Here is a 19,449-nt window from a genome sequence, read left to right as displayed (position 1 = left end):
GTTCAAGGATAGTCTGGTTCCACAGTGAGACTCTGTCTCAAAACAACACAAGGAATGAAAATGGAAAAGCATGGGATTCATGTTGGCTACAAGAACTGTACTCTGGGGCCTTTAGCACCATAACTAAGCCCCTATCCCCTCTGGTGACAGTACATGCTCACTGTAAACATTGGACAGGCAGTAGCTCACTTGCAGATCCTGGTCTGCAGACTGCTAACAGCCTTCCCCTTCCTGCTCTGTTTCAATGAGAATGAACTCACTGGCCATGGCTGGCTTTTCTTATAAAACATGTATCTAGCCCAGCTATGCATGAGCCATTACTTCTGCATGGCCTCATGTTTACATCAACATCTATTATCTGACCTCTCTGATGATCCACCCAGAGCAAACATTCTAAAATATTGACTTCATTCTATAATATGGCTTGTTCTGGTGACTTTGCCCTACCGATACTGCCCTTCACATAATCAGGTCTCTTGTCTCTTTCTCATCCTTGGCAGGTGAATACAATAGCCACAGGAGTCCTCTATCCTGCCCTCTATCCTGCCCTCCTTTCCTCCTCCCTCTTACCTGTTGGCTCACCCAAGGACCTCCAGTGCATGGCCATGAAAAGTTTGAGGTACCTGGTGCCAGTGTCCAAACAATGGACTTTTGATGGGTTAGTGGGCTTCACTGTCTGTATCTGTGACCTCCAGGAAGGACACATGCATAGAACTTTGCACCACTGACTTTGTGCTTGTTTTCTTGTTACTTTAAGCAATCTACTTGTTGGTGGCTTGGACCAACATTCTGAAAAATGTTGCTCTGTCCTTCCACCCAACTCAGCCTTCTCAGATAGCACACTTTTGACAGGGTGAAAATGGTCAACTGTAGTGTGAATTCTAATTGGTTTTAATAATAAAAACCCAGAATCAGATACAGGGGTTAATGCTGAAAGATCAGAGAAGCAGAGCGGCCGGCCACTAGTTTTTTACCTCTATTGAATCCCCAGACCAAAGGGGTGATTCTGTCACTAGGAATCCTCAGACTGAAAAGAGAGTGAGTTCCTGTCTCATCCCATCTATATTCCCCACTCCATCCAGCCGTTTCACTTCCTGGCTGTCTATACAGACCTCCAGGTCTCTATGGTTAGCTAGCTCCACCTTCTGATCTTCAGGCAGGCTTTGTTAGAGTATAAACAAGATATCACCACAGTCACCAGCTAAGGCAAGGATTCACTTAGGTCTTTTCTTGGAGCCTGCCTTGTAAGCGTAGGCCTCCAGAGTAGCTGAGTGGGAGAATTGCTTGAGATTCCAGCTTCTAGCAAGAAAACAGGGATGCTGATCTATGCTCCCCAACCTAGCTCCTGGATACTCCCACTGTGACACTCAGTCTGTCTGTCTGGGTCCATGTGATCACCAGGCTTCATGAACACCTCTCTTTGTGGATACTTAGGAGACAGGGAAGGGATATAGCCTCTCACATAGCAGAAAAGGCAATATCCTTTGGGAATGGTCAAGATCGGAGGAAAGTTCTCCCCGCCGATGGCATCAGTCCCAGCATACATACAGCTCTGCAGGTGGCACCATGAGCTCATAGAGTCTCTGTTGCTCTGCTCTGACTCAGGGTGTTTTTAGAATATTTCTAAAGAAGAAAGGTGGACGGACTTGCACATGCGTTCCTTCATCATGTACACACATATGCTTGTGTGGGGTGCACAACATGGATGCAGGTGTGTGCATGCATACTGCACATACAGTGGTCAGAGGACAACCCTGGTGGTCAATCCTTAGGCTCCCTAGCACTTTGTTATTTGAGACAGGTCTCTCACTGGCCTGCCAGCTCCCAGGAATTTGTCTGTTTCCACCTTCCATCTCATGATCACTAGGATTGCAGGTGTGCTCCATTGTGCCCAGCTTTTTTATGTAGATTTTGGTGATCTGAACTCAGGTCTTCATGCTTGCAAGGCAAGCAATTTACCAATGAATCCATCTCCCCAGCCTATACTCTTTTCTAGCTTTTGGTAGAGATGTGGGTCATCAGTGATGCTGTTCCCTGTCCTGCAAAAAACTGGCATGTAACTGTGGGGTTATCATAGAAAAGAACACTTATGTTTGATAGAATTAAACAAGTAGCAGGGCTGCCCTGATAATGCACTTGAAACTTGATATCTAGCATCGTAATTTTATTCTTGAAACTCTAGCTCAAGCAATTCTTCTTCCATTTGTTTCTGACTGTCTGTGAGAGAATAAAATGGTTGAGTGTAGCAAACGATTACTAGTGAGAAAGCGTGGATTTCCCATCCCATCCAATCTTCCAAATGCACATTTTCCTTGCTTCATGGACACCTGTGCCTTTTGCTTTAATTTTGTATTTCATACCTGTCACCACCTCCTATTTTCTGTTACTGACATTGTGCTAATGTGTGTGACACAATTAAGTTATCCATGTGTCCCACTGTTCCTTTAAGGGCTTTTTGACTTCCAGGTGGCTCAGAACCTAGGTACCAGTGGAAATCTTTGCTGCCTATGTGTATTGATGTGGACTGAAAGAGCTGGGTATTGACAGGAGTGAGCATGCATTTACACATAGAAATAAAAGCACTGGGCAAGGCCAGCAAATATTCCTCTGTATGTGATGGTCCTCCAGGTGTTGGCTACATTGAATGCGTGCCAAATGTCAGAGATACCATTCTGTTAGATTGTTGTTGTTTTAGGAATTTGGGGAGGTGGGACCTGGCTGGAGGAAGTAGTCTTTCTGGGTATTTTCTCCCTCCCTCACTTGCTGCTCCCATAGCCACGATGCTGCCCAAGCAAACGGGGCCTAATTACCATGGGCTGAAACCCTCAGAAGCCATGAACCAAAATACAACTTTTCTCCTTTAAGTTATTTCTGTTAGGTTTTGTGTCCCTCTGTGACAGACAGGGATATGAAAGTGTAAGCCTTTCCTTCCCAACTTGCTTTTGGTCATAATATTTCATCACAGTAGTAGTGACCTTAAGACAAAACCATAATGTCACTGTGGGTAGTTAATCTGAATTAAGAATTGGGCCCATTAAAACAGTCCCTTGGGTTGTAACTCTTATTCCTGTGGTTTTTAAACGCGTTCATGGGCATTTTGGGGCCATTGTTTCACAACAGTTTGGTGGCACAAGATGGGCTAGTGTTAATAATCTCCCATGTGAGATGATGTTACTAATGTTAGAGATCAGAAATCACCCAGAAATCACCCTTTTTTACTTTCTTTTCACACTAGAGGACTCTCTGCAGAGGCAGAGAAACACACACTGTTCTTTTCATCATTTACTGGATTTTCAATCCAAGGTTCTAGAAGCACCCACTGACTCACTGGCTACTCCCCTTCCTGTAGGCATATGCTAACAGAGTCCTGGCTATGGTCTGTCCTCACAAGTCAGAAGTCTCTTGCCTCTATTCTTGGGATGACACATGAGCCCTGGGCCTGATGGTCATGGACTATGTCTTTTTGTCATAGGGGCCAATTGAGGGAATTCAGTGAATTCTAGAAAGGACCTTCAGTGTCTCTTGCAGCTACTTTCTCTTGCTATGGCATTTTCCCCCAGAAAACATTACCATAAACTTAGTTTAATGTCTCCAATTGGCATGGCATTCTGAGGAGCTGGATGGGGATTTCTTAACTAGTTCTGCATGGATGTCTGTGCCCTTTGGCTTCTTCTGGCTGTTTACAGTGGTCAGCTTAGAGCCAGCTCTGCTGAAGGTTCACAGCATGCGGAATCATGGTTCTTTCTTAGTCTTTTTTACTATTGGCTGCTGTCCCATGGTTTCTATTAACATTACTTTGACATTGAAAGTCACTGTATTACTTGCATTGCAGTGCTTCAGCCCAAAGAAAGCACTTTCATTCTGTTATTTCTAGAAAGTAATGTTCTAGCATGTCTTCTTCCTTCTGATTAGATTTCATCCTAATTGGAAAATCTCAGGTTATCAAAATCATTTAATCCTCTAAGATTTTTTTGGACCATGCTATTGTACCTTACATCCCTTGATACTATTCAAAGAATTTAAAATGTTCATGCTGCTATTTGTACCATCAGCTCAGCACAGAGCAGAACATGGAGAGTTTCATTTTCCATTCCAGGGAGGGATAGCCCATCAATGTGGCTCACATTATATTTTAAAGACAATGATGATGGTGGTTGCTCAATAGTACACCCTATTACCTTGAATTGGGTGAGAGATGAATATAATAAAAACTGCTTTACGGAAGGTGATGGAGTCTGAAGAGATTACAGGTTGCAAGGACCAGCCATTAAAAGGGTGAATGAGCCTGTGGTTTTCAAGCTCTGGTGAGCAGATGTGTCCAGCTAATTTCTTACAAAAACACCAGTGGAGCAGATTGCTCATGAAAAGTCTATTCATAGGAACTAATTGGATGCCATGCTCAGTTTAATAGGAAAAACAGTGCAACCAAAGCCCATGGAGGGAAATGATGAAGAGGCCTCTGGCTTATTCAAAAAGTAACCTTAGGGCCAGGAGAGCCTCCACTGTTAGTCTATGAGGGGGCCCCAAACCTGCAGTGTTTATGGAAGGAAGTAAAGGACTTCATGACACAATAGCCAGAAAAGGGGCACTTGAGCTTTCTACAGTGTCGTTACACACAGTAACTGTGACTGCAGAAAGGGTCCAAGTGGCTGGATGATCCCACACTGGAAGGTTGTTGAAAGGTTGGTCTATTAGCCGTTCTGCTGCGAAAAATTGTTCCATTAACTTTATTCTTAGGGTGTACCTGGTAGGCATCTATATTCAGTGCATGGGATAGGGAACCTACTGCTCTGTGTGGGGGCAGGATGCTGTTAGAGCTGTATGCATTAGTTGCTGGTTTCCTCACTGTGACCAAATACCTGACAAAGTGAGTTAAGGCAGGAGGGGTTTATTTGGCTTTCAGTTTGAGGGGACTTAGTCCATCATGGCAAAGAAGACACTGCGGTAGATGATTCCATGGGAGTGTGTGCTTCTGACTCCTTAACTCCTCAATGCTGAGGGACAGGAAGAAGAGGTGACTACTTTCCCCAAATGCTACAGGTTCCACAGCCTCCAAACAAAGTGTCACCAGCCAGAGGCCAAGTGTGACAGTGTGGTACACTCTTCTATTTCACAAGGGAAGTAGCATGTACTAAGTCTTTCATCTGGCATGAACCAGCACACATTAATTGTTGCTCAGAGTAGATCTGCATTCACTATGGGGCGTTGTGCGGTGAGTCACCAGCTACAGGTTTAGCACATCTTAGTGCTGGCTAAACCTTTATCGAATCTCAATTACAATGGAGAGCATGAAATAAAGTTTATTTTGTGAAGGAAGATCTATTATTACGTTTTAGACAGGAATTTCTTTTGCAGATCGATATAGTAATCCTCCTGCCTCAGCATTGTGAGTGCTGGGATTACATGTATACGCTACCATGCCAGGCTCCCATTTTACATATCTGTAAATGAATCTATGGAGTTTTCCTTTTATATTTCTCTGTAACATAGAAAAGGAACTCAGCTCTTGGTCTAGGGCTTGTTTTGAATGCTCTCCATGGAAGTTTAAGGATTAGGGGGTACCTCAGAAGGACACTGTTGGAGCCACATTTTAAAACAATATCAAATCCCAAACTTGCTTTATTTTTATAACCATAGTGAGGTTATGCTAATTTTGTGCATTCAGAGATCTGTGATGTTTGCAAAAGTTTTGTTCATTAAAAGAGTTTTCTGAAAGTTTTTGCTTTTAGAAATATGGAGATGCTGCCAGAAGACGTAGTCTATTTGGTTTTCCCACAAACTACTTTCTTAGGGCTACCTACTGAATTTGGCACAATTTCAGTGAGCTGACTTAGAAAGGCTCTAAGTGTTCTCAAGGCTGAGGCTGAAAAATTATTAATTATAGGCTAGCCTGGACTATATATTAAGAACCTGTCCTAATCAACTTTATAATCAACAATAAGGCAGCAATGACAAAAGAAACTGTTTTTAGTTTAAATTTCATACCTCTTACCCTACTTTGTGGTTCCATTGACAGTGTGCACCTAGTCACCTCATATCCCTTGGCTGGTCACATATAACTATTGAAGAGCCTATGGCAAAGCAAGGTTCTGATCAAGATCCAGTTATCTCCAATCAAGATAGTATCCCACATCACATCAAATAGTCTCTTTAGACCCAGGCTTTGGATTCATAATGCTTTTACTGAATACCTTGGAGCCTTGCTAAGCCATGGTGTCCACTCTTGCCACTGCAGTCACAAGGACTCTTTAGGGCATACTTAAGGCTCCATGAGGAGGTGACCAGCATGTCTTTAGAGGGAAATATGACAGCATGAGCAGCAAGTGACTAATGATGGTAGCCAGCCAATGGAAACATCTGTGTTCTCCCGGCTTTCCAAAGGTCACATCTGTTTTCTCACAACCTACCTCTGCTATTTAGAGAGTACCAACCTTGGTCCCTTGTGTAGAGATGTCGTTGTTAGTACTGTACCACGTGTCTTTCTTGTCTTGTTTCCTTGTATTGGCAAATGACATTTTGTCTTTTGGGTTCTCTACATTATAATGCTGGAAATTATCCAAAGAATGTTCCTGTCTCTCGGGAAAGGTCCTTCAACTTGCATATGTTACTAAATATAGACAGATATAGGCAGCAAGTTTCGTGTGTCTCTCCCTAGAAATCAGCAGCGGTGATGGGATTGGTAGTAGCACTGGTACAATGGTGATGGTGACAGAGAAAGTGGAAGAGGTGGTATGAATGATGGTGATGGAGGAGGAGATGAAGGGTAGGAATGGGGGTTAGAAGTGATTGGTAATGATGGTATGAATGATGGTGATGGAGGAGGAGATGAAGGGTAGGAATGGGGGTTAGAAGTGATTGGTAATGATGGTATGAGTGATGGTGATGGAGGAGGAGATGAAGGGTAGGAATGGGGGTTAGAAGTGATTGGTAATGATGGTATGAGTGATGGTGATGGAGGAGGAGGTGAAGGGTAGGAATGAGGGTTAGAAGTGATTGGTAATGATGGTATGAGTGATGGTGATGGAGGAGGAGGTGAAGGGTAGGAATGAGGGTTAGAAGTGATTGGTAATGATGGTATGAATGATGGTGATGGAGGAGGAGATGAAGGGTAGGAATGGGGGTTAGAAGTGATTGGTAATGATGGTGTGAGTGATGGTGATGGAGGAGGTGGTGATAGTGATAGTTGTGCTGATGCTGGTGAGGTAGAATTGAGGATCAAAAATGACAATAATGGTGTCAACACTGAGGAGGCAGTGGATAAAGCCATCCTCTGCCACTGGTCAGTTGCAAGTGGGGTTACCTCAACTCTAAACCGGAGTTTGACCCTGGACCACATATGCAGGTGACTAGCTTTTTTAGCATCAGAATAAACATTCTTCAGAGATATCTTTTTGTAGTTTTGAAAACCTGAGGGCTTAATGAACTGTAGCCAAAATGGAGTAGGTTGGCCAGTTACTTCCCTAGTACCCTCCATGATTGGTATTTAGTGAAAGAACTTCGTTTTGTCTTGTTTGTTTGTTTTGAAACAGGGTCTTCCTATGTAGCTCTGGCTGTCCTGGAACTCACTGTGGAGACCAGGCTGGCCTTGAACAACAGGACCTTGTCTTTTATTTGCAGTGTAGAGGTGAGGGGTGCTTCTGAGTGCCACACTGAAGCCCTCTCCCCAGAAGCTCACAATCAGAATGATTTGTGTGTTTTCTGATGTATTTGTGAAGTGGTACACCATTTGCAATATTTGTTCATAACAGAGAGAGAGAGAGAGAGAGAGAGAGAGAGAGAGAGAGAGAGAGAGAGAGCTTGCTAGTTCATGAAGGTGTATGTTCCTGGAGGTACTATTGCTATTTTGGTCACTTACAATCTAATTCTTTTGCATGATGATTGATTTTTTTTTTCCTGGGGAAGAACAGATGTTTCAAACCACACATTCTGCTGAAATATGTCAGAGCAAATCAATGACCATGCATCAAGCATGAGGAAACAGGCTTCATGCTGAGTGGGCAAGTGTCACAGCTAAATGAGTGCTGGTGTCCCAGAGCTTCCCCAGAGCTTCCCCTTATTCTCCCAAGGCCAGCTGCCCCTTCATACCTCGTCAAGATGATTCCCCAGGCTGCTACTCCGTGCCATGAGCTTTGAAGAATACATTTCCAGAAATCCCCCTCGTTGTTCACTGGAGAGATCTTTGACCCTCAGGAGCCAGGCTTACCCAAAGCGGCTTAGCATTAAGAATTTGAGGAAACCAAATCTCCACATTTATGCAGATATCAAAGACTAGTAGAAGGAGCCAGTGAGCTAATAACTTCCTGAAATAATAAGCAGCTTGGGATTTTACATCTGATTTCGTAAGTGTAGAAATTGAGATAAAATCACTCATAATCATATTGACTGCTGAGCTCTTAATTCTGCTCAGGTTTTAAAACACACACACACACACACACACACACACACACACACACGTACACGCACACGCACACACAGTTGTAATCACAGAGTACAGAGAATACAGATATATAATCTTGCATCCTGCTTTTATCTTGTAGTATTAAAATATTTCCATACCGCTTTTCTAATTGCTCTATTACACAAGTGGAAGTACCAAGGTTGCCTTCGCCATTCCCCCAGAATTGAATCCAATGCTGTTTTTGCTTTAATGAGATTGTTTTTTGTTTTGGCTGCTCAGTACTTTCTGTGAGAAAAAGGCAAAGAGAGTAGAAAATGAGCTGGTAGATTGGTGGGCATTGGCACTAAGCTTTGAGACTTGGGAGTTCAAGACTTGGCATGGCCAAGGGTCTCCAGCCTTCCTAGAGAAAGATGGAGAGGTCAGGAGCAGAGTGTGGAGGTGGGAAGATCTTGGCTTTATTTTTGAACCTCAAAGCTGTGCAGCTAATTAGGAGAATACTTTCAATGTTCCTTAAAGTTCAGTCTTTCATTTGCAAAGTATGACTCAACACACCTGCCCTGGGGTTGCTTTAAGAGTTTATGACTGTCACACACCACAGATGGCTCAGCTTATAACACAGTGGCTGTTTTTCTGTTTTGTCCAAACAGAAACCTAGATTCATGGATTTAAGGAGCATTTATACAGTGCCTACTATGTGTCTAGCACTGAACTAGATGCCAGTAGGCAGGTGGTTATCATACAGCCTGCTAGATCTCACTGTCATGAGGGGCCCAGATACATGAGCAGGGAGATGGGACCCCTGTTTGATGGGGGCATAGGAACAAGGTGACTCCAAGGAAGTTTGTGGAAAAAGCTTAGGGGCTGACATGTAAAATGACCAAGGTTCAATACCACCTTTGTTATACACTTACTTTGACACACTGGGCAAATCATTTAGAGTTCTGAAATCTACTTTCTACATTTGTAATCCTACCGTGCAAGTTGTGGAGTTCAGAAATAATATTCATACATCACTGTGCATACATTAGATGCTTAGAAACACTTAATGCGTTTGACATCTACAGTGCCCGGTGGTGGGTGATCTTTATGAAAACGACCCCGACAATATTCTGCAATATTCTGAAATGTCAAAGATTGGCTCCATTGTGCTTGAGATGGTCAGAAATACATCTTATTACAGTCTAATCCTTGCAAACTGGCCATCTATGTGTGATATGTATGCTAATGAGAGTTAGAATATGCAGCTCTCAAGAAATTGCATTTCTTGGCTATTATGTAAAAAGCAATGAAAAATGATTCACGTAGATGTTGCTTGCTGCAGCTGGAGAGGCTCCATAGGATGTAGACTGGCCACCAGTCTCTAAGAATATTGCTCATGCCGTGTATTCTGTCGTCCCATGGGGAGATTCATAACAGGAATCCAATCTATTTAGCAAGATGTCTTTATGTAAAGTTTCTGCTTCATCAATACTTATTTACATATTCATTCTTTTATTTATTGTCCTTCACTAGGTTTCCATAATGTAGCACATTACTGATGGGCCAAGAGTAGCAGATGACCCTCATTAAACATTAATAAAGTTATACATATGAGGGTTAATCTTTATTGTCAATTTAATGGGATCTAGAAGCACGAAGGAGACAAACTTCTGCGTGTTTCTCTGAGGGCATTTCCAGAAAGGTCTAACTGAGGAAGGAAGACCTACCTTCAGTGTGTGCAGCACCATCCTATGGGCTGGAGATCTGGGCTTTGTCAAACAGGAGAACGTGAACTGGGCACCAGCATTTGTTTCCCTCTGCTAACTGACTGTGGGTGCCATGTGACCAGCTGTCTCAAGCTCCCGCTACCATATTCCTCCCCCTTAATCCCTTAATCGAAGAGCTAAAGTAAGCTTTTTTTTTTTTTTTTGGTCAGGTATTTTGTCACAGCAACAAGAGAATTAAATGCAATGAAGTGGCACAAAAATTCTCTTGCTTTAGAGTAGAGTGAGGTGATGGCTGGCATTTCTGTCATGAAATCCACTGTGTAAAGATTGTAATTTGACTGGGACAGATTTTGTCAATTAGAATGTGTCCTTTAATGCCTGATTTTTCACTGCCTGCTGACACCTTTTTTTTTTTTTTATTAATTTTGAATTTGTTCATTTATTTTTTTTTATTCAACTCTTATGGACAAAGTATGAACAACATTTCTTTCTTTTTTTATTATATTATTCCTGTTAAATGATTTGCCAGCTGCATTTATTTGGCACTTGCATGTGCAACATATTTCTCATAATGCTAGCCTGGAGCTACCAACTGAATTCATACTCACAATGTCTACAGGATGTTTCAAACACCAGAGAGTTAAAAGGAAGAGAAGCCAATGTGTCGGTGTTCTTTTGCTGTGAAGAGACACCATGACCAAGGCAACTCTTACAAAGAAAAGCAGAGTTAAATGGAGCCTGCCTGCTAACAGTGTACAGTTTCAGAGGTTCAGTCCATTATCTGCATGGTGGGAAACGTGTTGGCAGGCAGGAAGACATGGTACTGGATAGGTAGCTGATAGTCCTAAGTCCAGATCCACAGGTAGCAGGAAGAGAAAGACTCTTGGCCCGGCTTGAGCATTTGAAAGCCCAAAGCTTCACGCCTCCTAATCCCTGTCAAGTAGTGCCACTCCCCAGTGACCGAGCACTGGCTTATCTATTTTAATGAAAATGACTTATTTTGAAATCCCTTTGCATGTATAAGAAATCTACAGGTTGAGCTCAATTTGTCCCTCATTCTGTGTCCCTGACTGAACCCACATGTCATTGTAAATTTTTTCCTGGCCACTTGATGGCAAGCTATAGCCATGATGCCTCATTGCCATCCAGGACCAAGATGTATGTCCCTAACAAGGATGAGTCCTCAGGTCACTGAGTGTAGCCTTCAAGTCATGAAGTCAACATTGACATAGGTCTGGTGTCCCTGGAGAAGATGTTACTTCACGGAGTTAGTTCCTATCTCACTCCCAAGTGTCCTACATCTTGACTTGCAGGCAACAGGAAGTGGTCTGAGACAATGGGCATGGCTTGAGCATATAGGAGACCTCAAAGCCCACTCCCACAGTGACACACTTCCTCCAACACAGCCTTCTACTCCAACAACACTCCCTGTGAGCTTATGGGGGCCAATTATGTTCAAACTACCACACCCCCCATCTCTGCTTCTCACATGTTAGAGTTATAAGTGGTCTGCCCACTGGGCATTTATGTGGGTTCTGGGGACCTAAACTCTGGTACTCATGTTAGTGATAGGAACGCAAGGTGCACAAATAAGCCAAGGGCCTCTGAGCCTCTCTTTAACCAGATACTCTTGGTCTCTCTCTGAGCCCCACAGGTGACAAGCACAGTGACATGGTATCTCTCCTGTGGATACAGGAAGCTACGTCTGGGAGAGGTGAAGTGCTGTGACTGATGGAGGGATCTGATTGTGCATGGGAGTGTGTAGTGTGATCCTGTCTGGGCAGGGCATGCCTAACTTACGCAGCATATCAGGAATGTAGGCAAGAGCCACTCAAGAGGGAGCTACAGGTCACCAGTAAAGGAGGGTGACATTTCCTATCTCTTTTATAGCCTGCCAGAGGACTGTGTCACTACCTCTTTGCACTGGTCACCTCAGAGCTTGAACTGAGAGCAACAGTGACCTGGTTGGTCCCAGCTTCCATGTATAGTTCTCAACAGAGCAGCAGCCTGGGGTGGTGGGGTACTAAGTGCTCTGATCAAAGCACACCTCTGCTCAAAACCATTCCATGGCTCCTTCTCCCTTGAGGCCAGCACCAAACTCTTTCCAGAGGCTTATGTGACTCGGATGGCCAAGCCCCCTCTACCCTCATCTCCTTGCTTTGCTCACTATGAGTGATACTGAAACATCAAGGTGAGTGTCACTCAGGGCTTCTGCTTGGAAAGGGGGTGTAACCCAGGGAACCAGTGATCTACCTGTGAGAAATTGAGGGCAGAATGCCAAGCAGAGATGATGCTGGCCAGGAAGTGGCAGCCCAGTACCTGATGGCCATTGCCATCAGGTGTTAGAACTGACAGAGTGGCTGAAGCTTTGATGTTACTGCTGAGAACCTGGATTGCCTTCTCTAAACCGGAAGGAGAACTTCCGATGCCCATGTCCTCTAAAGTGAGTGACATCGTGGAACGGAGCTGAGCTGGGAGGGACATTTCCCCCTGTTTTCCCTCGTGTTTTCCTTTAAAATTCTTCATCAGCGTGGCTGTTTTGCTGGATTAACCTATATGTTTTGGGGACCGCTACCCATGACTCATGGATAGTTTGGGATATGGTAGAGGACCAAGGGAGGCTGGGCTGGGGTTTTTAAACATAGCGTGAGCCTTCCACAGCAGTACTCATTGGGGCTACTAGTAACAGCAAGTACTTTGACATTAATTAAATTGCAGACATGAAGTTTGATGCTTTGTTTAAGTTATGTTGGGCAATCCCTAGGCTCCTTATGATGTAAAGACTATAATTAAACTCCTTTAAAAAAGAAGACCAGGAAACTGGGGCTTAGAAACATTAAGTAATTTGAAGGCCACACATCTGGGAGTGGCTAAGCTGACCTCAACTCCAGGTTTTCCTGACCCCTGCACAGTGGACCTCGTTATAACTGCATTAATTAGTGTATTATTTTATAAGCATGTAACTTAAACAATTTTACAGATTTTCACCAAAGTTCTGATTTTTAGAGCACAATATCTGAGGTATTGAAAAAAAAAAAAAACCCCACACAACCTTCAGGTGCTTGCTAAAGAATGGAAGTGTCTCGGTGTACTCTGGGAGACCCTGCCCAGTCTGGGTCACAGAGAATCCAATGGCGTGCCTCATGAAAGTGTGTATAACTAGCACTGCTTTGGAAGGAAATGTCGAGTTAGCTCTGGCAGGCACTGCAGTGCAGACAAAGTCTGGTTATTTGGGACTTGGTCCTGGACATCCCGTTTTTGATATCCTTAGGACAGTAGGACTCGTCCTTGCTAAATTCCTGGTGTGGTTAGGCTCTTTTGTTTACTGGGCTAGATTTCAAAGCACCAGAAGATGAGACTCTGGCATCTTTATGAGGGCTTTTCCGGAGAAATTTAATTAGAGAGGGAAGACTGACTCTGGGTGTGGGAGGTGCCCCCTGCAGGACAGGGATTTCAGCATGCATAAAAAGGGGAAAGAGCTTCCACTCTGTTTGCTTTCTGAATGTAGGTGTAGGGTGAGCCTCAGCTCCTGCTACCATCCTTCCCCACCACGACACATTGTGCCCTCTCTGTGAGCCCAAACATACCTTTTCTTCCTTATGTTGCTTTTGTCTGGTATTTTGTCACAGCAGGAGACAGGTAATTGATTCGACTCTCTAAGCAGTGTCTGGACATTGGTTTCAGGTCACTTGGTGGGTTTATGGGAAAGTCATCATTGACGGGGTTTTCTCCAGATACTTGCTCTGTTCGCTGCCTTCCCTTCACCTGGCTATGCAGCCTAGGCTACTCTTGAACTCAGGGTCCTCCTGCCTCAGCCTCCTACATGTGGTAAACCACCTCTCCTTAACACGTTTTAGGATTTGATTATGAACTAGAAGGGAGTCTAATATCTGCAGCACTTTTTAAAGTGGTTTATTTTTTGTTGTTGTTTGGTTTTTCGAGACAGGATTTCTCTGTGTAGCTTTGGAGACTGTCATGGACCTAGCTCTGTAGACCAGGCTGGCCTCGAATTCACAGAGATCTGCCTGTCTCTGCCTCTCGAGTGCTGGGATTAAAGGCATGCACCACCAATGCCCGCTTTAAAGTGGTTTTATAATGATTCAGATTTATAACTTGCCTGAGGTGACCCGAGGTCATTAGGATAACCTTGAGACCTATTGTGACAGAGTGACTATAGTCACTTCTGGCATAGGGACTATGAATATTGCTCTGTGCCTTCAAGGCCTATGGTTGACTACAACTTGATAAGAATTATTATTTATTTATTTATTTATTTATTTATCTATTTATGTTTTTTGAGATAGGATTTCTCTGTGTAGCCCTAGCTGCCCTGGAACTTGCTTTGTGGACCAGGCTGGCCTCAAACTCAGAGATCCACTTGTCTCTGCCTCCTGACTGCTGGGATTAAAGGTGTGTGCCACCATTGCCTGGCTATTTATTTCTTTAGAATTGAAAATTTACATTATTAAAATAATTGGCTTTTGGGTACTAGTACTGTAGTGCTAGTGTTATATGTCAGTTGGCAGAGTGGTTGCCTAACAAGCTTGAAGCCCTGGGTTTAATCTCCAGCACTGTGTAAACTAAATGTGTTAGCCCATGCCTATAATTCTAGAACGTGGGAGATGGAGGCAGGAGGGTTGAAAGCTCACAATAATTCTTGTCTGCACAGACAGTTCAGAGTTATCCTGGGCTCTATTGGTTTTGAAAAACCGATCAACTAATGACTTGCTCTTTTAGAATCCCCCAAAGATCACCATGATTAAAAAGAAAAAAAAATCAGTTGCCTTTCTGGGTATGGGCCATAGTCATGACGACCACGGAGGCTGGCTGGTAACTACAGCCCCTGACAGCTGGGAGAACAATGCGCTGGAAAGGTCTCTGGAACTCTGCAGGAGAAACCAACTGGCCTGGAAAACGTCAGCCTTGGGTGGCTCAGATGGAGCTGGCTGGGGCTGAGACAAAGACTTGGGTTATCTTTCTGAGTTTCACAGTTGTTCTCCCTCTTGCACTGCTTTGGGTTTCCAGCAGAGACACTGAGACGGCGATTGGAAGACCTGGAACAGGAGAAAGGCCACCTGCCCTGGACTCTGCCTTCACAACAGCCGGCTCTTGGCAGCTTCTTGGGCTACCTGGCAGCACAGACCAGGGTGGCCTTGCATGGAACCACCCAAAGGTGAGTACCTGTGGATGCCACCACACTCCCCACTTGGCTGTCCTTTCTCTACTGTCCTCTCTCCATCCTATAGTCACTGGCCATTCTCCTTGCTATTTCTGAGGTCTTGCCTCTCTCCCTGTATCCTCCCAGTGACATCCCCATCTCTTCAGGGTCCTGCATATTTCTGGTGTCTCAGACATAAGCACCAAATGCCAGTCCTCTGAGGATTCCTCCCTAGCACTCACCTCTCTGTAGAGTGCTGACCGTGGGCTTCCTGTGGTCAATAATGCATTTATTAAATTCATCGTTTTATCCTTAAAGAGGTACTGTGCTTTTATCCTTGCCTTTATTGAGCTTATTATGGATGATGGCTGGCTTTGGCTGTCAACTTGGCTGCATTAAAAGATGTCTTGGAATGGTGAAGCACACTCATGGGGCTCCGGGGCATTTCCAAAAATGATTGACACTTGGGACTGTTATCAGAAGAAGAAAGAAGGCTGAGGACAAAGCTGCATGCATGCTCTTGCCTTCCCATTTCTCTGTGCATGTGCTGCGGCTGCTATTCTGCTGACATCAGATTCCAGCTCCTTTGGCCTTTCAACAACGTGGACTCAGTGCTAATAGCTCTCCAGGGAGCTTCCAGGACTCCAGCTCTGGCTTGGTACAGCTGAGGTGTTCAGCTTTGTGGGCTGAGCAGCTCCTGTGTTCTCTGTCTCCACAGCATACAGGCAGTCATGATTGGATTAGCCAGCTTCTAGCGTGTAAGCCAATCTAATTCCTCTTTTATAGTACATGCATTCTATGTGTTTTGTTCCTCTGGAAAACCTTGCCAAAAACAGTCTTCTGAAGGTGTTTTGTTCTTTCCTGTGTATGCCTGTGTATAAAGTGCATGTGTCTATGTATTTTTGCATGTGCATGAGTGCATGAGTGCATGCGTGTGTGTGTGTGTGTGCATACAGAGGTCCAAAGTTGTCATTGAGTGTCTTCCTTGATTTCTCTCCACTTTATTGAGGTGGGGGTCTTTTGCTGAACCTGGATTGATTCTGGTTAGTTTAGTCAGCCAGAATGCTTGGAGGACCCCCTATCTTTGCCTCCTGAGTGCTGGGGTTACAGGTGAGCCCTCAAGTCTGCCTGGCTTTTGTGTGGGTTCTGGGATCTGAACTCTGATCCTCATGCTTGTGCAATGAGTATGTCATCCCCAGTCACCTCCCCAGACCCACTGTCTTTAAAGAGGAATTCCTTAAGTCTGTTATCCTCCTCCTCCTTCTCCTTCTCCTCCTACTCCTCCCCACTCCAACCCCCCAGATTTCTTGTCTCATGACTTCTGTTCAGTTACCTCAGAAACACCTCAGATCCCCCATTCCGTGACCCTCTAATTCATGGGGTGCTAGCTCTGGTCACATCCATCATCTCTCTGTAATTCTCCCTCACCGTTCCGACCTCCATCCCAAACCTTCCTATGCTCCCTGCAGTTTTTATCTGAGTTATGGTAGCAGCCTCTTGCCTTGCTGGATTTTCTCACTTCACTCCTGGACCTCATCCACCTCCTACAAAGCAATAAGGAGAGACTCATGCTGGAATCAGTGGCTCCTGGGCTATCCGGATGGACCTGTGTCCTGAGTGTGACCCCCAAAGCTTCTGTGATGCAGCCTTACTGGTGCCCAACCTCTAACTGGTCAGCACCTGCACCAACTTCCCACACAGCAGAACCTTGCTCCAGTCTATGATCCCCCATGGGTCCTACTGCAGTCAGTAAGGCTTGCTTAGCCTTCAAGATGGTAAAGCCACTATCCTCTGCCTAGCAGTCACACATCTCACTGAGACTTCCTGAGTGACAGTGTCTCAGTCCAAAGTCTTTGATTTGCGGCCTTGAATATCCCCTCATTCTGAAGGATGACTGTCCCCAGAGAGGGACTGTAACTGTGTTTACCTCCTCAATGGACTGTTGTGGGAGTTACATACATATACATGTTTATACAGGTTCACAAGCACATGTGTGAACACAGGGGTGGGGTCACTCTTCCTTCTGGTGCCCCAGCCCAGGGCCGGAGGCTGGGAACTGGTGTTGTACTACCATTTCCTTCTGTGACTAGCTGACTGCAACCTCTATACTTCCTACTCGCCTCATGAGAAAGTGAGGGACCCTGGCCTCACTTTAGTTACGTTTTATTCTTGGCTTTTTCTTTTGTCAATTTCACCTGCCCCGTCATGACCATAGCTAGAAAATGACTTGATATCTTTTGTCACATCTTTAAAGCATGTGGGCATGGCTACAGAGCTGCTAATAATTAAGACCGTGTTTGCATGTGCCAGCTGCTCAGTGATCCTCACCAGGGTCAGCCCGACTGAAAGGCTCTTCAGGAAAACAGTAGTTCCTGCAGTCCTCACAATGACCACCAGAGGGACCTGGACACAAACTTCTCAGGAGCTTGGCCCTGAGTCCAGGGGAAAGGCTATTCTGAATGCTGGGGACATTCCCTGCAGAAATGAAATAGTTTTGTTAACATGACCAGCTTTCAACACAAATTAGTAACTTAAATAAGTACCTCTTTACCTTTCTTGGATCAAGTGTTTCTATGAGAATCTGATGAAAGCACTGCATGTTCCAGGGCTGTCTCATGAGAGACCGTCAGATTTGAGGCCCTCCCATTGACTCTGACCATGGGAGGAGGAGGTATCTCAACATCAGGCTGTGAAAGTTTAAGGGGATGTAAATAGCTCCAGAGTCTACCGGCTACTTAATTTCTATTGTCACTTATTTTGAAAATTACTGTCAACATCTTAAGTAAGCTTGTGGTTGTTGTCCCTCTTGGAACTATTTATATCAGCCCCCAAGTCACTGTGGTTTGGAGGTCATGGCATTGCTCTAATATTGGCCATCAGTCCTCACACTGTCTCCTTGGTGTTATTCTCAGTTGCTCAGTAATGGGGCCAGTCCTGGGTGGCGAGGTGGGTGCTGCTCCTCAGTTCAAGATTCTTTTTCTTCTTCCTTTCTTCCTTCCTTCCTTCCTTCCTTCCTTCCTTCCTTCCTTCCTTCCTTCCTTTCTTTCTTTTTTTTTTTTGAGACAGGGTTTCTCTGTGTAGCCCTGGATGCCTCTGATTTTGTTTGTTTGTTTTTATTTCTAGAGACAGGGTTTCTCTGTAGCTTTGGAGCCCATCCTGGAACTGGCTCTGTAGTCTTGAACTCACAGAAATCCGCCTGCCTCTGCTTCCCGAGTGTTGGGAGTAAAGGCCTGTGCCACTGGTTTTTAACAGTGTGGTAAATCCGCTTCTCCACTTTGTTACACTATCCTGGGTAGAGGGCACAGACATCGAGATAGTTCTGCCTTTTTTTTCCCCATATAGCTCTGTCACCCTGAGATGCCAACCACAGGTCAGATTCATAGCTTTCTCTGCCCATTGTTTGGTTCCTTGTTCTGCTGTCACAGCTGCTCCCTGGCTAGTGGGGTCAATGTCCTCTGTAGGCAGGTGTCAGTATGCTCACTGTCCTGTGGGACACACGTTGTCCCTACCTCACGACCCACACTGTGACTTAAAATGACTTCCTTGTGCCTCAGCAATAGATGCTTTACCATGTGGCCCCACTTCTCCGATGGGACCCTAGCACCTCGGGAGCACCTGAAAGGACCACATCTGTGATGGAAGCTGACACACCCCTGCTATGGGCTGATGGATGCTGAGACTACCCACAATGGACACGGCCATCTGCCATGCTGCTCGGGTCCCCCATGTCTACCATAGATAAGCCATTTCAGAAGGAAGGCTTGTGACAGGTGCTATGGCAGACATGATTGCCATCGTGTTTCTGCCCTGAGCCTCCAAGTCCCTCTGTAGGGACTGTCTTAGCACTTTACTGAAGTGTCTCTGCCAGGCATTCTTTGAAAGTCTGCTAATAGTGTGAGTGAAAATAACAAAGGAAAATTTTGTACTGAAGTACATAATGGTGGTGGTGGTGGTGATGATGGTTGTGGTGGTGGTGATGATGGTGATGGTGGTGGAGGTGATGGTGGTGGTGGTGATGATTATGGTGATGATGGAGATGGTAGTGATGATGGTGATGATGATGCAAGGGTACTTTTGATTCCTGGATAGCTGAGTATGAATATAACCCCCAGGGCAATAGTCACCAGCGCCCTGGCCTCTAGGGACAGTTTTGAGCAATGTGCCATTTTTTTTCCTTCTAAAAGGTT

The 19,449-nt window shown here is 44.7% G+C and overlaps 1 protein-coding gene across 1 annotated transcript in view; it reads left to right on the top strand.

The window, feature by feature from the left end:
* Disc1 (DISC1 scaffold protein) overlaps positions 1-19,449 on the top strand; it is a 168,160-nt gene that overhangs the window by 13,555 nt on the left and 135,156 nt on the right. The window contains exon 3 of the mRNA XM_051201784.1: positions 15,130-15,277. Within this exon, the coding sequence (XP_051057741.1) occupies positions 15,130-15,277 (148 nt within the window). The remainder of the gene's footprint in view (positions 1-15,129; positions 15,278-19,449) is intronic.

This window comes from Phodopus roborovskii, unplaced genomic scaffold (assembly GCF_943737965.1).
Source record: "Phodopus roborovskii unplaced genomic scaffold, PHOROB, whole genome shotgun sequence".
Taxonomy (NCBI): domain Eukaryota; kingdom Metazoa; phylum Chordata; class Mammalia; order Rodentia; family Cricetidae; genus Phodopus; species Phodopus roborovskii.
Note: the sequence above shows the minus strand (reverse complement) of the source record. Positions and strands in the feature narration are given on the sequence as shown.